The sequence below is a fragment of the Mixophyes fleayi genome, chromosome 3 (assembly GCF_038048845.1).
Source record: "Mixophyes fleayi isolate aMixFle1 chromosome 3, aMixFle1.hap1, whole genome shotgun sequence".
NCBI lineage: Eukaryota > Metazoa > Chordata > Amphibia > Anura > Limnodynastidae > Mixophyes > Mixophyes fleayi.
The window spans coordinates 209,936,069-209,959,547 of NC_134404.1; the positions used below are offsets into that span (position 1 = coordinate 209,936,069).

At 38.0% G+C, this 23,479-nt stretch overlaps 1 protein-coding gene across 4 annotated transcripts in view; it reads left to right on the forward strand.

Moving 5' to 3' along the window:
* Positions 1–23,479, forward strand: part of LAMA2 (laminin subunit alpha 2) — a 711,555-nt gene that overhangs the window by 446,727 nt on the left and 241,349 nt on the right. For 3 of the 4 annotated variants that reach the window (XM_075203053.1, XM_075203052.1, XM_075203054.1), the window contains exons 19-23: positions 1,697–1,908; positions 3,651–3,757; positions 6,603–6,866; positions 17,615–17,795; positions 20,379–20,515. In XM_075203053.1, the coding sequence (XP_075059154.1) occupies positions 1,697–1,908; positions 3,651–3,757; positions 6,603–6,866; positions 17,615–17,795; positions 20,379–20,515 (901 nt within the window). The remainder of the gene's footprint in view (positions 1–1,696; positions 1,909–3,650; positions 3,758–6,602; positions 6,867–17,614; positions 17,796–20,378; positions 20,516–23,479) is intronic. The other variant, XM_075203056.1, reaches the window with a different exon arrangement.

Sequence of the window (23,479 nt, forward strand, 5' to 3'; positions counted from 1 at the left end):
TTTAGCTCATTTTGTATACAGTAATTTTATTCTCTTGCAATTAGCACTTGTACATTATAACTATGTTTAGTTAATATGTTATGTTTAATATGATATTAGTGCACCAAGGTCCTCTGAGATTACACAATGTGGACCTCATTTACAAAGCACAAGCAAGTCAAGGCATGGTGCAAATTCTCTTTTTTGATTTATGTTGGTTCTTCTAGATTTCCGCCACAGTAAATGCGTTTGTGGTGAAAGATGGTGAGCAGAAATTTGCACAGCCAAATAAGAGGAGATAGGCAATGTAGGGACATTCTCTGCAAAGTACGAAGTAGGCACCTGATTTTGGGCAGCAGTGTAAAAACAAGATTTAATTTTATGAAGTGAAATTATTGAGATAAAGGGATCCAGAGGACACCGTTTAATGGCATTCCTTGCTTGTAGAAAGGCATTCTGGGCTGCCAGAGATTGAACTTCATCCTATACTTTTGATACATTGCATTTTGCATCTTTGAGTTGCACTTAAGTGTAGAAACAATATTATAGGAGAAAAACTGAAATGTTTTACTTAATTAAATTAAATTAATTGAAAGGGTTGATCTAAAGTGATAGGGGGTTGGACTTTAGTGTGACATGATCGCTTTTGCAAAGTGCACCGCTTCAGATATTTCTGCCTCCCTACACCTAGGTGCACATGTAGTTTGTGGAGGCATCTACCAAGAGTGGAGACTAGGCATTCTCTTGGAAGTGTACTGGACGGCTATCTAGACGCAGTGGTGCAAAAAGAAAAGTGATACAGTGCACATTTGGTGTGTTTTGTTATTATGATGTTATGTCATGTGTTAAATGTTACCTATCTTTGAGCAAATTAGCCTTAAAAACTATATTAAAATGTTGGTGATTTTAAAAATTGTGATCAAGACCACAGAATGTATGGCAATCTGGTTTAAATGGTTGGAGTCTCCTTCATATCGTCCCTTGATGGAGCAATAAATCTCCTCCAGTACGCTGAGATACTGAATCACTTTCCTCTCTTTCTCTGTGGTAGGTTATATGTAAATAGATGGCACCACCATATTTTAAACAATAACAGTTTCAGGCAGTAACATTGTTCCTATGCTTGTAGTAATGTTCCTCAACTAGGGTGAGTGTCATGGGTCCTTCTCCTCCCATTCTCTTCCACTTTCCCCTCTTTCTGTTTCATTTTGTACATAATGACAAATTTTGGCGGGGGGGGGGGTTAAAAGAAATTTGGTGCATAGCTGATCGCTTTGTATGGGAAATATCTGTACATTCAATCCTTAATAAAGAATGATTAAGCAAAAAATATATTTTGGCCGCTGAGGAAGACAGATATTACACTGACGAGCAAAAATCACTCTCTAATTAGAGTCAAATGCAGGCAATGAGTTTTGTGAATGACATGGGTGCTGGATGACCCCAAGTGTTATACATGTGAAAAGCCCTGAGGTAGCATTAGAAAAGTTTGTGGCATAAAGCCCATCTGAAAAGGAACCTAAACCTAAGATTTACTAGTTTTAAGAGGAATGTGAAACTGCAATTTTTTCTAGTAGGTAAAATTACATTAAAACGTAATATATATATATGGTTTTGATACAATAACGTACAATTTTTAAAATTTGCATAAAACAACATTTATTTCATTTTTCTGGGTTTCTTTTATGTACCTTGACTGAGTTATTCCTTATTTCAGCTGTGCCGATGGGTATTTTGGACAGCCCTTAGTGCCAGGGGGATCATGCAAACCATGCAAATGCAATGACAACCTTGACCTTACAGCCCCAGGCTGCTGCGACATTGAGACAGGAGCCTGTCGTATATGTAAGCCAGGTGTGACTGGGGATTATTGCGATAAATGTGCAGATGGATATTTTGGAGATGCTCTTGGGCCAAGCAACTGTCAGCGTGAGTAACTCTTTGCTAGTAATAGAAAATAATGATTATAACAATATACTGTATGTGACATAAAATGGTAAACAAAATATTTATAACTACATATTCACTAGACTCTTCAGTAGTGTCTTTATATTTTCTATCACATGCTCACTTTCAGTAGATAGTTAATTCAAATGAAAGCTCATTTGAGTAAAAGAACAATCATCACACATGAATACAGCTAACCATAAGTAAAAGAAATCTGACAAGCAATGCAGTTCGTGTTTTAATTTCCATTTACCAAATTAGAGCCTGCTACACTTAATTTATCTCACAAATCTCTCAGAAACACAGGCATAAGAACTAATCAGGCGCTTGATAGTCTTTTTTTTTTCATTACAACACATGTATAATGCACCCAACGGGTGTATGTTTTTATCTGCCTAGCTTGTGTTTTGTTTTGTTTGTGGTAGATAAAGTATAGACAGGGGGTGATAACGGACATCCAAAGCATCTTTGATCCTGTGAGAAAGTGCCACCTGCGGACTGATGAAGATACAGAATAAATAATACATTCTCCTCTTTTGTCCAACCTTTGTCCAAGGTTTATATAAATGATTTCCAGAGGTCACATCATTTATTGGAGTCCACCTGCGTACCATTAAAGTGTTTTCAAAATACAAAACCTGTCCGTGAGAGGTCCACAGTTGGTTACTAAAGTTCCAAACAATGAGCTTCACTATGTAGATAAACATTCAAAACAAATCATAGAAAAGTTTATTGAATAGCACCAGTCAGGGGACGGATATGAGATGATCCCAAAGACTTTTATTATCTTGAGAACTGTCTGCATAGTCCATCATAAGTAAATGGATAGAATATGTAAAAACTCTGAATGTGTCTAGTACAGCCCACCTTCCAAAACAGAGTTTCCAAGTAGGACACATGTTAGATAGACTGCCAAGTGGTCTATGGCAACAGTGACAGAGTTTTAGTTGTTTATTGCAAAGATTAAAGAAATTACCATGGGAAAACAGCCTGAGCACTTCATAAAAAGAACATAATTGCTGAAGAAAGCACATATGAAATCTCACCAACAATTGCCAACAAACATGTGGAAGACCCTCTTACCAAGTAGAGGAAGATTCTGTTGTCCGTTGAGGCCAAGATTTAACTTTTTAGCCTCAACACTAGGTGATGTATTTAGTACAAGCCTGAAACTGCACATCATCACAAGAACACAAGCCTGACCGTGAAGCATGGTGACGGGAGCATAATACTATGGAGATATTTCAAGGACCCCAAAAAAATAGAAGGCAAAAAGGATGGAGCAAGATATAGACAAACCTTGGAGAAAATATACAATGAAATAATTTGCCTAGAGTGGCCCATTCAAAGCCTAAACTTCAATCTCATTGAGAATCTGTGGAACAGATTGAAGATGGATCTTGCACAATATTGCAAAGAATGTACTATCATTGCAGTGTCCAATTAATTTGTTATTAATTAAGAAATAACTTAAGAGTTTTATTTGGCATCAAGAGATAGTTTGTGTTAATTATCTTTTATTTCATAACGCAATAAAATAAAATGTGAATGTGAAGAATGGCGAAACAATATTATTTCCAACTAGTTAAAATTACTTTTAGTAAGATAATTAAATAACTAACAGTGATGTTTTCCAAATTCAAAATTCAGTGCAGAGTGGTGTGGTTTCAGTATATGTGATAATAGATTATAATAGAATGATCTGTGCACCATTTGTTTCACAGAGTGCAATTGTAACATCAATGGGTCTGCATCCTCTTCTTGCAATCCTCAGACAGGACAGTGTTTGTGCAAAAGAAATGTGATTGGACGCCAATGTGATGAGTGCTTGGTAAGTTTTACATAAAGCATATTTCAGTCAGTCAACCATCAAATACAATTTACAATGTCATTTCTGAAGCTCATGAACTCACGTGCAATTAGGACTTAATACTTTACTTTCAATTTATTCTGCACATCCGCTGTAGTGCATCATCATCATCACCATTTATTTATATAGCACCACTGATTCCGCAGCGCTATACAGAGAACTCATTCACATCAGTCCCTGCCCCATTGGAGCTTACAGTCTAAATTCCCTAACAGACACACACACACAGACAGAGAGAGAGACTAGGGTCAATTTTTGATAGCAGCCAATTAACCTACTAGTATGTTTTTGGAGTGTGGGAGGAAACCGGAGCACCTGGAGGAAACTCATGCAAACACAGGGAGAACATACAACTCCACACAGATAAGGCCATGGTTGGGAATTGAACTCATGACCCCAGCGCTGTGAGGCAGAAGTGCTAACCACTTCGCCACCTTGCTGCCCTTGCAAGTAGCAGTGTATGGCCATGATATAATAGGTCATAGAGTTGACCTACCTGTAGCTCTTCAAGAGTTGTCTCTGGTGTACAGTATATCAACCATACACTTTCATGAAAACTCACCTAAGTGCTTGCAGACTGTGTCAATGGTTACTGTTCAGACCATTGGATTCTCACATTCTCTGCAGTGGACCTTCCATTAAGAAAAGAACTACGGCACCAAAGATTTATTTTTTTTACCTTTGTTTATTAGGGAGTGACTGTACCATGTATTTAGATGCTGGTCTTGGAGTCATTGATAGTGTATACAATATGACAGCCTCCTGCTAGGAAATACGATTTCTGTATTTTTGATCCAAGTGTCTCTCAGATATGATTTATGCATTGACTTTCGCTTTACTATGGTGCCAAAAAGGTTTTCTTATCATAATACATTTCAAAAGCACTTCAGTTTCTTCTGACATAAACTTCATTTTTTTTTTATTTCTAGCATTTACTTCGAGATTCATTCACCACTGAACTAGTAATACGAATTATGTGGATTTTCTTTGCCATTCACTTGTGCTGAAAGTGTTTGAATAGTCTATTCATCAGCTTAAGTTGTGGCTTTTTCAAGTAAAATCTGCTTTTATTAATGCAGGAATACCATGCCTTTATATGCGGCTCTATAGTACAAGATGTTTGAGTGCTTCCTTCAATTTGCTTACTGTAGAAGAGGTTTAATGACCTACATGTGCTCAAACATTACAAGGCTAAATTGGGGTAGCATTAGACATTTAAGAAGAAGGGCCTCTTGTAAAATGTTTTAAAAGCAACCATTAGTTTAATATGAGGCTTGTAATGTGCAGAGAATTAGACAGAAGTGAATTTTTTACATGCAATAATTTTTGCAGACATTGCTGTAAGAACTATAGGACTGTAAATTGGCCTAAATATTAAAAACAAAATAAAAGTTTTCATTGTGCAAATGTTTTTGGGCTATCAGATATTTTACTGCACTGTTTGTTTGAAGACATAGTGAACCTTTTATTTAAATGTAAGCCTAGTGGTAGTTTTGTTAAATGTCCTGGCGAAATGAAGGCATCAAAGTAAAATGGATTTTGATAACAGCTCTTATATTTACAGATTCTGCTATTTGCACACTACCATTGGGCAATTTCTACCACGTTAAAACATACTTGCCTACACCCGGAAACTCCGGGAGAGGGGGCGTGACTGGAGGGTGGGAGGGGGCGGGGCGCAGCCAATCGCGTCATTTTGGCCTCACCCCCCGCGAAAACGTAATTTACGTCGTGGGAGGGGGGTCAAAATGACGAGATTGCCCGTGCCCCGCCCACTCCCGCCTTCTCGGTGAATTCCGGGATGCCAGGAGAATTTCCGTGAGAAATGCCAGCTCTCGCGGGAGCCCGGGAGACTGACCCAAATTTCGTGAGTCTCCCGGACTTTCCGGGAGAGTTGGCAAGTATGCGTTAAAATATTATTATACTAAATATTCTTTTTTTAGTTTTTAAACATTTTGTTAGCTTTTAATTTCCTGTTCCTAGAGGGCTACTGTCTTCACACAAGCATGCCCTCATTGTATGCCCAATGTCTCTACTAAAGTTTTCACATGGATGTGCCTCTTACTTGGCATACATTATGTACATTATCTACCATTAAAATGACCGTCGCTGCCCTTTCTATACAGGTTAACATCCCTTCGGCCTATTATGTCAATTTCACTGAAGCTAAATGAATTAACTGTGCCCAATGTCCATCTTCCAGCACATATTTATGTTTCAAGTATTCCACTAGATCCACAACTTCGACTTCCTCCTTTCTGGTTGTGGTCTCACTATGCAGGAATACTGTGCACACTACATTCATCCAATGCATCTTAATATACAAGATAGTCACACACACAAAAAAGTAAATAAATAGTGTGTTGCTGATATGTTATTATTATTATGTTATTATTATTATTATTATTATTATTATTATTATTTATGCAGATCATTAACCGAACATTAATTTAAGAAATGTAGTTGTCAACTATATGTATTGTATACTGTGCAGGCCTCTTGTAAGAGTACTATTCCAGCTTTAGCTTTAATGTTTCACAACAAAGAATGCATCAACATTTGTCCAGAATCATCTAGCAATACAATTATAATTTGTTGTATGATGTATTGCACACAAAGCATGCACTATTCATTGGCTATTGTCATGTATAATGTTCTTCTGGAGCATTGTGCCTTGTCTAGTTATATTATATTGCATGAATGTCAGATGTCAGTAACAAAACAATTTCTCTTGCCTTTCATTCCTTTTGTATCCTTCTACTGTTTCTTACGTTTACCCTTTGCTTTTCTGCTTTCACTTCAAAAGCCAAACTGTTGGTGGGACTCTGAGAAGCAGGTATGTCTACCTTGTACCTGCAGCATCAGTGGCTCAATGTCCCAGCGCTGTGACATTACAGGGAGATGCATCTGTAAACCAGAGTTTTTTGGGAAACGTTGTGAATTCAAAAGGCAGGTATATGAGATAAAAGACCCCTCTCGGAAATCCCAAAATATCCAAGTTCCACCTAGGAGGGGGAACTTCCCCACTTCAAGAGGTTGTCCTCGAGGTTCTTACAAACCAACTGTTCTGGTAATTGTTTGTGCACTCCTTTACTGCATGGAGTGGAGTTCATTATTAATGCACGACAAATAACTGGTATTATATCATGAAAGTAACAGTTTTGTCGGCATAACTTTCATTTTAACTTTAATCTTATATTTGATGACTCTTAGATAAATTTAATGTTGCGTGGGCTTTTGATTTTTTTTATTTACTCATGTTGTCAATTTTATAATGTTACTTAATTTCGAAATGTGTTATTTGTGAGTCATATCTGTACAGCATGGTTAGAAAACAAAGATAGTTGCACTTATGTTTTTTACTGCAAAGTAAATATACAAATGCATGCTTCATATTTAAGAATTATATACATGATACATGTGTAATTGATGCTTAGGGGCTGTCATATGGAGATATACCACAGGTATAGGTGTTGAATGGTTCTCAAAGTCCTGGGTCCCACCATACAAGTTCAACACAGTTGTAGCCAAGTATACTATACACACACATAATATAAAGTTAAAAGTGACACTAATAAAAATAGATAGTATTAATATACTGATGTTGAAGTCATGCAACAGTTGATCAGGCAATCACATTGCTATAACTCAAGTTAAAATGTGGAGTCAGACTATAGTCCTGGGCTTTTGGTACAAGCCCGGGGTTGTGATAAAATTAGAGCATGAGGAGTGACTAACTTTTTAGTTTTTTAACTAGAGGACAGAGTTGATATACTAGAAACCTTAAAATATTTCAAGAGTATTACCAAAGGCTTATACTGTGCTTCGCTGGTAGTAGTTTGCATCGGTATTCCTTGGGTTTGGCATCTAAAAAGTATCTGGTATTCAACAGGGGGTATTGAGTTTTGCTATTTTCCTACTCATATGTTGTGGCTTCCAACAAGAGTCACTAAGTAGATGCTGCCATAGACAGAACAATGTACTATCTCAGGGGTGCACGCAGGATTGTCAGGAGGGGGTTCCTTCCTCCCCCTGACCCCCCCCCCCCAAAAAAAAAACCCCATGAGAGAAAGCTGCTGCGCATGCGAGGGCATTTCAGCAGCGCTGTCCTATACAACAGCCGCGGCGCTGTCAAAGAAGCGTCCGCTGCGGTGCTGTATACAATACAGCACCGCCGCGGACGCTTCTTTGACAGCGCCACGGCTGCTGTATAGGACAGTGCCGCTATGGTGGCCACTTGGTTAGTGCAGGGGGGGTTTCTGGAGACTCAAAAACCCCCCCTGCTTGCGCCACTGTATCTGAATCACAGAAGCACCAGGGGCTAGGCAGTACAGAATTGTGATGATATGCTGATTGTGTTGTTGAGTTTTTAAATGTAAATAACTGGTACATACACAAGGACGGAGCAACCACAAGTAAACTAAATATGTCACTCAACATCAAGAAATGTGCTTAGATCAGTGCCCCAACAAATAGCACTTAGATATGCCTATGGACAGGCAAGTAAGTACTATGGTGGTGGCATCTTAGTCAATGTTACCGAAGACAGCTAAAGCAGTGTGTGACATTACTTTAGCGCACCACTTGATTTGTTTAAATGGATAACAAAGAAAAGGATTACATTATTTGAAATGGGGCAGTGTAACGCTCCTAGGGCTAGATTTACTAAGCTGCGGGTTTGAAAAGGTGGGGATGTTGCCTATAGCAACCAATCAGATTCTAGCTTTCATTTATTTTGTACTTTCTACAAAATGACAGCTAGAATCTGATTGGTTGCTATAGGCAACATCCCCACTTTTTCAAACCCGCAGATTAGTAAATCTAGCCCCAAGCCTCTAATCGAAGATCCCTCTTCAAAGGATTGCCATTATGTTTCCATGAGTAATACGAGAATCAAAGATTTTTTTTTTGTATGTGAGAGATTATAAGGATTTGAGAAGGGCCTGCAGAGAATTAATGGGGGATTTTGATTTGTGCACAGACAGGACAGGCAGAAACATATTCTTAGACATCCTTCTAAGTCTGTCCACTGATAGTCACTGTGCATAATCTCTTAACATTTCCTGATACCAGGGTGTCCTGTGAATTTGGGGTAATGGGCCCAATGATGAAGTAGAAGGTAGATAATCAGTAATAAGTCCCTGATAAATTATACAAGAAGAAAATCTGAAAATCTGAAAAGGATCAATCACATGGGAGGGTTTTATAGGTTCCTCAAGGTCTTACTGGTCAAATGATTGAGATAAGATATCAATTCTGGTGTTTTGGAACAGGGGTAGTAAGTGAGACATACATTTGAAAAAAGCGCCTCCAAAAATATTTTTGGAGATTTGTGTTATTGGTGAAGATGGTAATTGGATGAAGATTTCCTTCAGAGATACTTCCATTCTTCCAAGGCAAAACATCAATGTTTATTGTAACAAATGGAGTAACATTTTTAGAGAAAAAAAATCCATAAAAATGATTTTCCAAGCCTGCACTGGAAAATAACTGAGCCTTCTTCTATAGAGGATTCATTTCTAATGAAAAACGTTTTAGAATATTTGAGGACTGGAGCAGAGGAAAATTCATCTTTTAAAAACTGAAAAGCTGATACTGCCTCCATCAGCTAGGTTAGAGAAGTAGCCTCAGTTTTTGGAGAGTGGCAATAGTAGAAGATTCATTAATAATGTATTGGCAACAATAGTTCTAAAAAATGTTTACACATGGTTTGTAAGTAGTTGAAATCCGCAGACACCTTCCAAGGGTCCGTTTGAAGACCAGATGCTAACGTGCTGGCAAAAGTTTTTACAAATACAGGGTCAGTGCTGTGCTTTTTGCTGTTCAGTGTTTTAATTTCATTATGTTACATAAAATATGATAAAATACTCTGATTTTGCAAGCTTTTGAATCATGATAATGGATAGTTGCCATGAAAAAACAAATACATGTCCATTATATAATAAATTATCTCAGTGTCAGACATACATAGCTAATTCTACTACAATGTATAGTGCGGACCTCTTTACTCTTTTCAGTGTGGTCCTTGTGATAACCTCATCATTAAAAAAACACTGAATTGTGCAGGACTTTCTAAAAATTATTGGTAGATTAGAATTAATCTGGAGAATTCTACAGTTCCTCAAAATGTTCCTCCAGACTGCATAGGGTGTGCTGTTGTGTACTTTAAAGTAAAAATGGATTTATTACTATCTTTAGTTTATTTAGATTTTCTCATTAATTGTTAATCTGTAATTTTAGACTTAACTGTTTCAACATTCTTATCCACAGTGAGGATCATGTGGAGTTGGAGTAATTTGCACTACAAATTTTGCAGGAAAAGATGCACAAATGAAAAAGGGCATTTATGTGCATGTGTTCATTAAGATTCTCAAACAGGCATTCTGATGTACGTCACAAGCATAGATTTACACCAGGAGTAACAATTGTGTATACTTACGCCCCTAGATAGCATAGGGAAACTGTAGGGAAGCATAGAGAATGTGTAGAGATATGGCTTGGCAGTGTTAGTAGTAAATGTGAATGTCGCATTACCCTATTTGTACACAATAAAATAATTTAATGATTTGTCATATACACAAGGGAGAATACTGTCTTGACAGTTATAAATAAATGTGCAGGGAACTTTTACGATATAAAATATAAATAAATACAAATAAAAGATTAAATTAAATTAGATTTGAATATCTGATGCTTTCTGCTTTAAAAATCAAATGGAAATCTTCTTTCTTGTTGCAGATCAAATATCAATTAAGTAATGCAAATAGACATTAATGAGTTAAGTAATAGATATTAATTTCTGGTCTGCACATATAGTATGGAAATGAGTATTTTACACAAAAGAAAAAAAATTAGAGGAAAAATAATCAACCATGACTGTGTGAGGCTACCTGTAAGTGAAAATTAATATTGAGAGGAATCATTGTTTTTTGCAAGTTCCAAGTTAAATTTCAAAGACTGCATACATTTAAAGAAATCAATTTAAGTATAGAAATGAAAACCCATATTAGACAGGAAATTAATGTCTTTGCATTAATGTATACTCCTGATCGAAAATTGCTTTGTTGGTGCTACCTAGCTCTGATTTGCTTCAATTTTGCTCTGATTTGATTCTAGAGTATGAAATATGTACCTCTTTTTTATTTTTTGTGTGTGTGTGTAATCATTGTTTTAATGAGGTGATTACACACATATGTAACCAGTACATCATAACAGTTGGAAACACAATTTTACATCATATGTGAAAATGAAAGACTAAGTAGTAGAGGAGAGACAGAGCTGAGGAAAGGAGGAAAGAGGGGGCAGTGGGAGGAAACCAAGGGGGCCTCCCCGATGTTCCATACTAGTAATAATAGATAGGGTAGTTAAGAGGGCTCCTCCAAAATGAGAAAGGAAAGTGAGCCGGGGTCAATCATGTGTCATGATGGAAATATAAGTAGAGGACTCCTTAAATTCAAGTCAGCAGAAATACATGGCCATGAATCAGTGAGGTGCTTTTGGCTCAACATGGAAATGTCATTCATAGTCATATAGAGGTCTCTCCATGGAAGCCAGTATTTCAAACTGGGAGAAACATTAGACCTTCAATGTATCAGAATCACTGTCAATGCAGCATTGTTCAAGTGTCTGAGCAATGATTTCTTGTATTAGAAGATTGAAACATCAGAGATATTCAGGTACTAGAAATTAGGACCATCTGGCACCGGGCTTCCTAAAATCTGTGCTGAACATTTTTGATCCTGTCTCCAGAAGGGGGCCAACACCGACAGTCATACCAAATGTGGAGGAGAGTCCACGACCCCGAGCCACACCTCTAGTAGGACCCCCGAGAACATTTTACTAAGCTGAGACGGGCACCTGTACCATTTAGAATAACCTTGAACCTCGTGTCCAACACCAAAATCCTAGTAGAGCTAGTCCAAGTAAATAGAAAAATTTTAGTCCACAATTGTTCATTACTAGTCCTTCCCAGGTCCCCATCCTAGGAGCCAGAGTAGCCCAGAAGGGAGTCAAATAAGTTGACTATAAGTATGTTATAGATATTATAAATCATGTGTTTTGGTGATTGGGAGGTGCAGCACAACCCCTCAAAGCTAGTCAGGCTCCTAGTCACCCCTGCCAGGACAGCTTTTGTGTGCAAGTAGTGACTGGTTTGGAGTGAGAAGGACGTAGGCCCAATTTTTCCTACAGATCAGGGAAAACACAAATATGACCATCCGACATCAGCTGACTAATCCTGACAACTGCCCTGTCAGACCATGACCTGAAGGTGCCTAGAGATAGCCCTGGAGTGAAGTCCATATCAAAGTACAATGGGGTAATCATGGTTATTGGAGACAAAATATATTCCAGATTTTAGAAACTAGCCCAGCACTGGAGAGTAGGCCCAATAGTAGGATGTGAAGAGTGGCGAAGTTTGGGCAGCCATGGCAGGATGTTGATGGGAGTCCCATTGAATGGCCATCAATCATTCACTGTTTCGAGTCAAGGGCTCTAGTCCTTTCCAATGTCCTGTTAAATAGCACAGCCTGGTAATATTTGGACAATAGGGGTAATTGCTTTCCAGCAGTAGAGTGATCCCAAAATCTAGGGGGTTTCTCAGCCCAAACAAATTCATAAACTATCCTCTGAGTATCGGTGAAGTATTTGGGGGAAAGTGAATATGGGTCATCTGGGGCAAATATAAAAGTTTAGGTAGCATGTACATTTTTATAATGTTTATTCTCCCCAACCAGGAGAAACCTTTGGATCGTTATTGCCAAAACTCTGTTTGGAATCTAGGAGTCAAAGGGGCAAAATTATCTCCGTATAAATTGACCTTCTCTTTCGTAAGCAATACCCCTATGTTCTTGAGATGAGTCGGGTGCCAGGTGATGGGAAAGGAATGGTGGAGCCTCTTTAACACTGCTGGTGCAATCAAGAGTCAAGGCCATAGACTGAGCATAATTGATTTTAAAGTTGGATTATTCAATAAACCTCTTAAATTCTACCATTAGGTTGGTCAGAGATACAATAGGATTGGTGATGGTTGCTAAGAGGTTATCAGCAAATAAGGATAACTTGTGCTCCAAACCCCCACCTTCATCTCCAACACATCTGAATTATTCCTAATTGACCTGGTCAAAGCCTCCATGCAGAGAACAGATATCAGGGGGAAGAGCAGACAGCCTTGCCTTATTCCTTTGTGAATGGAGAACGAGTCAGAGAGAGCCATTGACTTTTACTTGGGTCTTTATATAGGGTGAGTATTCTGTGTATGCAAGCAGGTCCCAATCCCATATGCTCCAGCACTGGAGTAAGGCACTGTCAATCAACTCTGTTGAAGGCTTTTTTCGCGCCAGTAGACAGCAGTAGAGAAGGGACCCGCGAGCCCTTGACTGAATACATCAAGTCAATGATCTTGTCTTGGGCTTTGCATCCTGGGACAAATCTAACTTGATCGCTGTGAATCACAAATGGCACTACAAATTTAAGTTTGTTGGCCACAATTTTAGCAAAAACCTTAAAGTCAACTATCAACAGAGAGATCAGTCGGTTCCTGGAGATATGGGAGGGGTCCTTGCCATCGTTGGGGAGGATGGTAATATGGGCTTCGAGGGATTCCCAGGAGAAACCAGAGTCTTTGTAAATCTCATTGATGGCCTCTAGGAGCATGAGGTTTAAAGACTGCTGAAATGTTTTATAATAACAACTACTAAAACCGTCCGGCCTTTGTTCTTCGATAGAGGAGATGGCGGCTACTAATTCCTTTAAGGAGAACGGCAGGTTCAGCATCTCCCTGGCAGTCTCAGCATTCTTGGGGAACAGACACTCCTGGTTGTAGGCTTTGATTAACTGCTATTTAGAATCAATGATCATTTTGCTATGCAGAAGTGGAGTAGCCCCCTGCTTAAAGTGGGTCTCTTGGATAAAAACTACACCTCCAAAACAGAGCTCAAGATGGCGGCCCACAGGTATTCCGGAAGCAGGTCCACTGGAGGTGGTGCAGGTTCGATTGTTGAACCGTAACTTCTGTCCCCAGCAGGAAGAGTGGCAGAGCAAACTCCCGTGGAGGTTAGCCCACCAGTGATGCCAACCGCAGCAGATCCCTGGTGGTCGGTAACCTGATGCAGAGCGACAGTTATAGAAAGCAGGGGCAGCCTCTTCACAGCTCTCAGTAGCGATCCCAACATAACAACAGAGATGCCAGTCAACTGCTAGGGCCTGATGAGCCTTCCTCAATGTACCGAGAGACAGGTGTCTGACGGTCATCATAAAAAAGGCCACGGGTGAGCAGACCCATTGAGCAGGATAGGCCGGAGATGGCAGCTGGCAGATGGATTCAGCAATTCGTGCCACGGATGGCTTGATCAGACCCTAATAGATTGGTGGTCACTAGTTAAGTGATAGGTGTCACTTTGGGGCAGAGAGATCCCACAATTTTGCTGGATTCAGTACCGTGATGTGAGGATCACTAAGAAAACATAACCTCATACTATGGCGTCCAAGCCACGCCCCCATTGTTTTAAAAATAATGGCAACCAGAAACTTTCTATTTTTGTTCTGCAGAATCCATCAATTGCTGATGTGATGCAAATTTTATAATGTGGAAAGGCATCATTTCTAAAGCTATTATTTTTGCTATGTGCACATTTAGGGAGACTGCTCTATGAAGTTTCCTGTTATATTTTTTCCCTCTGCCTAATACTTCCAGAAGAAATGGTTGACAGTAATAGCCATGGCTGTATTGGAATTTTTCCCTGAAATGATTACAAACAGCAAGTGACAATAAATACAGTTTCCTTTTCACAATTGTCTTCAGTCCCAGAGCCATCAATCTGTACACCATCATCACTATCTGCATTGTCAGCAAGGACAAAAATGCTGGGAGTCTGATTCATTAAGGGACATTAAATGAAAGTATTGTGCATTTTTTTTTTTTTAAAAACACATGCAGATATGAAGAAACATCCCTTGTTGTTTATGGGTATATTTACTCTCTGCATATATACGGCACTTGCCATATTGAGAGAGACACAATACACTGCAGGATACGTACATTACATGTGTGGAATATAAAGTCCCAGCAGAATGCACAGGAAAAAAAAATTCAGTTATTGTCAACAATTAATGATGTTGTTCATTAATGAAAAAAAACATTAAAACATTAAAAATAAATAAATATTTTTTTCCCCATTAAACAAATTTATCAGGATGTTATTCATGTCTAATCTACATAAAATGCATTTTTACAGTTGTTCTTAATTGCAAGAAACATGTTCCATCATGCATATGCGACCATCATCACTATCACTCGGCGCTTAGTGATATGACTGAAAAGCACATACCTTATAGATTCCCAAAGCTTGTATCAGACGCTGCTGTGCGCAATCGACTTCGGCCCACCCTTACTGTACATTGACTACATGCACACACCCCTTCTCCTCCCCATTCTGCTCCTGAATTTGTAGGCTAGCGTAGGTGTTCATTCCGTTTGAAGATAAATTGGATGGCGATATACTCCTCTTCTGGTCGCGGGCATTGCAATTTAACGCAAGATGCGTCACGTATGGGTATTTACATTTCTTAATGAATTAGACCCTGGATGTACATTTACCATGATCATTTTTATTTTTTCTATTTGGTTTGTCAGGTCTTTTTACAAAATAAGACTATGATGCCTTTCCATAAGTTGGATCAGGGACTACATTCCAAGTATAGTTCCCTGGTGGCCTTGACTAACACTTTTTTGCATATACTGCTCAATTGACCATTGTAATATTATCTATATTACTCTAAAATAAATATTAACTCAGCTTATAGTGGTGACTGCCATTTACATAGTATATTACTTTTAATGAGGTTGTAGGTCATGGAGAATGAACAGCCATGGCATTCTTTGTTCCATTTAGCCTGAAAAAAATACATTTTTCTTCACAGTACAGTTATTCTTTGGGCTGCATCTAGTTACATGACTGTTTTCTCTTCATTTTCACTTGATACAATAGTTTCTGAAAATAAATCTAATGTATTTTCATTTTGTAATGCTATCTCACAGAGCCTGCAAACATAGCTTGTTTAGCTTTGCATATGACTGACAATTATGTATAGAAAATTCTATACCACTTTTCTATAGACAGATGAATTCATTTTACCCACTTGGCTTCATCACTCAGGAATCAAGAGGCTTCTCAAAGTTGGGAGCCGAGGCAGTAAATACAGCTTTCATGGATACAAGATGTCTTTATTTATCCCTTTAATGTTTTGAGGGATAAGGTAATATTATTAACGTGAACAAATGCTTCTTAATCAATGATGGCCTCACATATAACAGCTAAGTATCTCAACTCTTCATTAAAACTCTATAGAAGCACTCTTGATTACATGCAGTGTGCAAGAACATTTAAGAGACATTATGGACATATACAAGAAAAAAGTTTATTTTTTAGATCAGGATTCTTAATATTCAGTATGTATACCCCGTACAATGGTACCTTAGCCCATTTGAAATTGTGCATTCTCCTTTTTATAATAGACTCAATATAACAGTTGAAAGAATTTGTAATAAATAACTATTCAAAACAAATTAGAAATACGTCTGTTTTAAGATATATTTTAGCTATACATGTATACAAAATTGGTGGTACAATTTACAATACTATATATATATATACATACACACAAGTTAACCTGTGCATGATACTCATGCATTCTAGTCAACTCAAGCTACTTAAGGTGTTAGAAAGGTTCTTGTCATGCATTTGGGGCTAGGCCAGGCCTCCTCAGGGGAAGAGCGTTACTTCCCGACGTAAGCGCCCTTTTTTAACGTGATTTTGTCCACATGTCACCACCTCATCATTCTTCTCCATCACCTCATCCTTCATCTTCATCGCCACATCCTTAATCTCCATTGTCTTACTGTTCTAAAACCTCTCGATACACAACGTTTCTGCTAAACACCTTATCGCTGTGCTCAATCAGTCTTCCTTGAAGGGCAGTATTCATAACCTGCACTTTCACATCACTGCTCCTCCGTACTCGTGAAAATGCGACATACAATTGTCCATGACCAAACACAGGCTCTGGTAAATAAATACCCACACGGTCAAGAGTTTGAGCCCTCAACTGGTAAATTTAGCCTTTACTACCCCTCCCACGGGGGTAAGGGGGGATGATGGAAGTTAACTGACTTCACTATTATCATTTTTTTTGTCAAATAATGTCAGTATACCAAATTTCAGGTCAATTGGATGAGCCCTTTCTGAGAAAATAGTTTTTTCCACACACACACTAACTAGGCTAGGCTTATATATATTAGATATTGTGGAGTTATTTTATTGTTTTTGTTTTTTTGCAATTAACCTATGAAATAAAGTAGATGCCTAGGCAGCTGGCCCAGACAATGCACAAAAATTTAGAGAGATGCTGCATAATGCTTTCTGTGGCTTGTGTATTGCTGTGTGCTGTGTTTGTAGTGTATAGACTGCCAAAAACCTTACATTTTGTGATGTTTTACATTGATATATTGTTCCCATTTAGAGTGGCTGTTGATCTCTTGCAGTAGGGTACATGACTATTAGTAAAACCCTTGGAACTAGCAAACACTTAACATGTATCAGTGAGTGTTAAATCACATGTATGTACAAATGGTAAAAGAACACATAAAGTACAAAATATCTCAAAAGCAAACTATGATATGTATCAGTGCATCCATCCTAGATGCACTTTTATCTGTTAATACTTTCTTAAAAACCCTTTTATTTCTTCAGTTTATTTTTTACATATATTTTTATTATTTCTTGAAGGACATTAATCACTGTTTTGTTTTCCCTATCTCAGCCACAGACGTATGGACCTGTTTTCTCACAGGGGTGTATTACCTGTAACTGCAACTCTTTTGGTTCCAAATCATTTGACTGTGATGACAATGGTCAGTGCCGTTGTCAGCCTGGAGTGACCGGGGATAAGTGTGACCATTGCGCTCGTGGATATTATGACTTTCAAGAAGGAGGATGCACCCGTACGTACAATGATTCTCTCGTTCCTCTTTGTGAAACTAATTTACTTGATTAATGTACCAATCATGGTAGTACAACTGGTAGAAAAATGAGACATAAATCAGAAGAAAATACTTTTTAAGGATCTTACTCATGTTATGTAGAAGACTTTGAAATATAATTTGATATTAAGTTTATTTCCCTTTAATAATTATTTTTACTTTTGTAGTTTCCTCTATCAATTATTATTAATGGACTGAATTGACCAGTGTGCCTTTACATACAAGTGTGCTGTATAAATGCATCTTATATGTTGTATTTATACAACAAACCAAATTTGTTATAATGAAGTCCTGCATTGGTCTGTGTATAGAAATGATCATGTCATGAAAATAGAATATTATAAGAAAGGTGCATTTTGAATGTTTTCTTACAAAGTTTAGCTTAAATTCATATACTGGCATTATTAGAATTTGCATATAAACTCACATAGCTAAAGTAGGCTTTCAACATTTTGTGAAAAAAGAAATGACATTGATGTGCTGCAGGTTCAGACCTCCCTGATCATTTATAGTCAGCAGTAAAAAAAGGGTTCATTTGCATATGGTCATTTATGTTTTGTAGTTAGCAATATATCCTGGACCAAAGATCTTAATCATTGAGTAAATTAGGGAGTTTAAAGAGACCAAACAAGCTTTGTTAATTAATTAATCCTCAGGGGCCTGGTTGTAGTTTTTCTAAGGTTAAGTACACACTGGAGTGTTTTCGTCCAATAATCTGGAAAATCAGCCGACATACAACCGTTCGGTCGGAAGTCAGGTTAGTGTGTATAGTGACACGAAAGTTGTCCCAAAGTCAGCTCATTTGGTTGGTCGCACTGTTTAATATTTTTCGCCCCATCACCTAACGATCATGTAGTGTGTATAAGTTTCCGATCGATCCACAAGCAACTGCCGATAGTTCCTCGAGCTGTGACTCCTTTGGGGACAAGAGTATGTTAATTTCTGATGCCCGTACCTGTGCCACATGGTGCAGTGTCCGCACGTCACTCATTTGGTCTTTTCTGTGTCTTTCATTCCCTTCGGGTCTGTACTTGCAATCTTCTTGCCACAGCTAGCAGGACAAGAGCAGTTGCTTGATGTTCCTCAACAGTATCCATATTAGCAAAAACAATTGTTGATGTGCATTTGTGAACGAATGTGCACTGTTCACAATTAAGTGCTAATGAATGAATGAAGAAAACGTGTTCCTTCTTTTTTTTATGAGGTTTTGGGTGGTAACTATTGAACATGCTCTGCCCTTTATTTAAATTTCTTGGGGATATCATTACATGGACTGTATATGTTGTTTCCGTGTGTACAGAATTGAAATCTTTGCTTACGACAATATGGCTATGAAAAGCCGCTGCCTGGACGGTCAGTCTTTCATTAATCGTCTATAACGTGACTAGTGTGTACACAATAATAGTCCGAGCGATCGGACCTTCGGTCGAAGGTAAAGTCGCTTTAGATAACATGTCGGTTGGAAAATTCTCCGTGTATAACTAGCTTAAGTTCTAAGTTCTAAGGAGCACCACACCTGGTCATTTAGGGGTGCCATCCTAGTGAGTCTTCATATGTGCCTGTGTCTGCTGGTGTTTACATTGTGCAATAATATCCTGGATTGAAGATGCCAGACAGACATGGTAAAGCCCAATCCAGTAACATTTTATACTTTACATTGGTGCTGCTTGGTAAAGCGTATAAACAAAAACAAAGTGAGGTCTATCACTGCCTTCCTACATCTCTTTTACCTGTCCCTTCATTCACTCACTTTGATCTTAGCATTAAATATGTGTCTATTTATTCTTACATATAGTCGTGTCCAATACTGAAACAACATCAAGCTTTCCTAACCAACATGGTCGTGTTCTGGATTTCACCTTCACTTCTAACCATGATCTCTCCTTCCACCTTCACATCCAATTATTGATAGAATCCTGTTCCTTGTACTTAAGCACCATCTCTACAATAAGCCTGTTTCTATCCCATTATGCCACCAAGGTCATAACTCTTTTAATCCACGTTCCACACTGCTGCTTAGTTTTATTTACCTCGCCAACTGCACAACCTCAGATGTACCCTGATAACGCTTGCAATGACTCCATCTACTTCATAAGATAAAATTGCTGCCGAAACATGCATATATGCCTGTTGGGGAGCTTATCTTTTGAACCTGCTACATAAATGCAAATACTCGCTGGTGGTGATAACTTGTCGTTTACCAAGCAAATATTCGTTGATGCAGAGGCGGTCGCATCTCTAGATATGTATGGCTCTACGTATAGGTGGAAATAGGCTATTGGTCAATACTCTTTTTTAAGAGTACTTTATTCCCATTTTGAAACCACCTCTGCATCACTCCTCTAATGTTTAGCTAATATTTATTATATTGAGCAATTATATGATTCTGATATATGAACAAATAGAATAATTTATTCCAATGCTTTAGTTTATGAATTTAGTTTAAATTGTCGGATAATAAAAACATTTTCATGGCAAACACCAGGTTGTATGCTATGTTTAAACTTGCTGTTCTATAATATGTGGATTTTGTCTTCCATACAGCTTGTGATTGCCCTCATGTTGGGAATAATTGCGATGAAGAAACTGGTCAGTGCGTTTGTCCTCCCAACACCATTGGAGACAAGTGTGACAAATGTGCACCACATCACTGGGGATATAGCATTATCACTGGATGCAAGGTCAGCCAATCAATTTTCTCAGTGGTGTAAAGAATGGTCAGCCAACATTATTATAGAGTCACAAATGTCAAGGTGTGATTGTTAATGGCTCTATTGATTAGTTACCTTCCTGTTGGGAGTTTGATGTGAAAGCTTGAAGTTTCATATGTTTTAATATAATTTTTAGTCGAACATCGGTGACTGTAGTATTAATTTTATTGGAAGAACTATGCCATCCTAATTAAAATGAAATCAATATAACTAGATAAAATGGATTATATTTCTAAAATAATATGCCTTTTTATTAAGTAATCAAGAATTATTTTTAGTTTTTGTCGAATCTAAAATGTGTCTTTTAGCCAGAACGTTGTAGTATAAAATAAAATCAGTCAAGAAGTAAATAATTATGTAATACATGTTTGGTTTTTAGTTGTCAATCAGGTGAGATTAACATACAATTTGCTGAATAATGTACTGCCCCTGGGGAAATCAAACCAATCACAGTACATGAACATAATGAAGTCAATCAGTAAAGATCAAACATGTCACATGTCTACAGCCTAAAATTTGCATACAACCCCTCTGGCACTCTTTCTTCCTGGGATATTCTAGAGGAAATCCTTTGGAAATACTACTATTTGTTATTGTGATTGAGTCGTGAACTGTTACTTATCAATGCTATAACCACAGACTATTCTAATCTTCCACTTTACTTCTGTTCTGTCACACTTGGTATACCAACATCCTACTTTTTAATTTAGTAAACAAAGTAAAATCAGATCTAATAGATGGATCAGTACAGAAAAATACAGTCATTGTAAACTGTGAAATTGTTTATTGTAGGTTTCTTGAGAAAATGCATGCCTACCAGTGCACATGGGCAACCCCAACTTGGCCGATAGGGCCGATAAATTTAGATGAATTTCAGAGGTTCGCCATTTTGCAAAAATTCAATACCCACTGGAGAATCAGGCCAATCACAGTAGATGGAATGTAAAGAAGCCAATTTGCAAGCAACAACAAATATCACGTCTATATACTTATAAAAGGGGCTTGAATGGTTAGTGGAAGTGTACTATGCAACCTAGGCACTACTCCCTCTCATGTGCCATCTCTCAGATATCCCCTCTCCCATCGGACATTGCAACCCCCCACCCAGCTGCCTTTTTGAACCTTGTGGTGGGGGGCACTAGAGGGAATGTTAGTGCTACTGCAACCTGCTGCCCCTTTGTGTCAGTGATAGGCTGGGAGTGTTGTGCTTGCCTGTGACATCACACCCAGTGCCAGACTCCACCCTATAAGTAACAGAAAGTAACAGAAGCCAGCAGCAATACGTTTACTTTTTATTTTAGTTGTTAAACACACCCCTTCTTCACCATTATTGGCAAATTAGGAACGGTATGTGTTTAAATTAAATCCAATGGGGCAGTTGGAATAGCTGTGTAACCAGTACTGCAGCATTGCCCGATTTTTAGATTTTCCTTTTTTTTTAACACATTTTACTTCCTCACTACAACCATTATCACTGCAAAACTCAATTGTTTAATATACTTGTCATCAGCACCATTAACTATCTATGTGTAGAAATATATAGGTAATTAATTGTGATATCAGCTACTGTATTTAGTATATAGTTGAAACACACTCGTTTCTTTCTATTTGGTATTACCATCATTATCTATCTAGCTGTACAAATACCCAGGTGATACATTGTATTACCTGGATAATATAATGTAATAACCATTGTGTTTTTTAAATACCCTGTTTGGTGCACTATGTTTGGTGCACAAATAGATAAGCATTACTTATCTATTTGTAGACATAGACGCTTCATTGCGATCTCAATAGATCTCAATAACTGTATTTTTTTTACAACTCGCTAACTAGCGCACAGCACAATTTCTTTCAGGATTTGTCATTAGTGCAATTAAATATAGATATGTAAATATATTCAGGTAATGCAATGTGATATCAAACTGTGTATTTGTTCAAATATATTGAAATTTTCGATAGCCATTACCTATCTAGGTGTAGAAATAAACAGTCAGTTTATTGCATATTGTATTTTATATTTGTTAGTCTTACAAGCAGAAAATGGCAACATTTTTTGCCACATCTGAAAGGGAGTCATTGCTTGTGCATTGTCAAGGAATTTACTTTTGTCATTCATAGAGCAAGTAAAACAAATGTGTCAGAGAAAAAGTGCATTAGTATGTTCCCAACAACCTCATGTCAGTGTTAATGAACGGAATACTAAATTTAAGCAAACTGTCACCAAACTCACTCCCAGGGAAAGAGAAAATCCATTGACAAAAACAGGAAGCAGAAAAAAATGTGCACCTTGCAGGGTGTCGGGCAGTCTATATAAGTGCAATCGTTCTAAACTAAGGAAATTTGCAGTTTTTTGGGGGGTTAGCCTAATATGCCTGGAATTAAAATTGAGTAAGTTGAATCATAATTCACTGACTTGTTAGAATCAACCACTAATCATGAATTTCAGTGCGCTTTGCAGATCTCAGTCTACATTCAGGCAAATCATTGCAAGCATTATTTCTCAGTTTTCATATATATCTATTTATCAGACACTTAGTTACATTTTTTTTACACTTCTAGGCTGCTTTTGCTATGGTGCAAAGAACTGAGACCCCAAACATTGTCACCAGGGAAGAGGGCTGGCAAATTTTATTCCAGGGAACAAGACTCGACTTTTAACAAAAAAAAAATGCATGTGGGCCAGTGACCCAGCCCAAAGTAGCCTACTATGGACCAGCCCGGGGGACAGATGCCCCCCTGCCCCCCAGCCCAGCCTGCCCCTGGCTGTCACATCTCATTGCAGATAAAGATAAGTAGTTGGTCATAATTTTGTTTTATGCTAGCAGGCACCTGTACCCCAACCCACCCAACTATTATCATCATAGATTTGTAAGGCACCACAGTGCTCTGCAGCATGAGACAGTGGGGAAAACAGGACATACATAAATCATG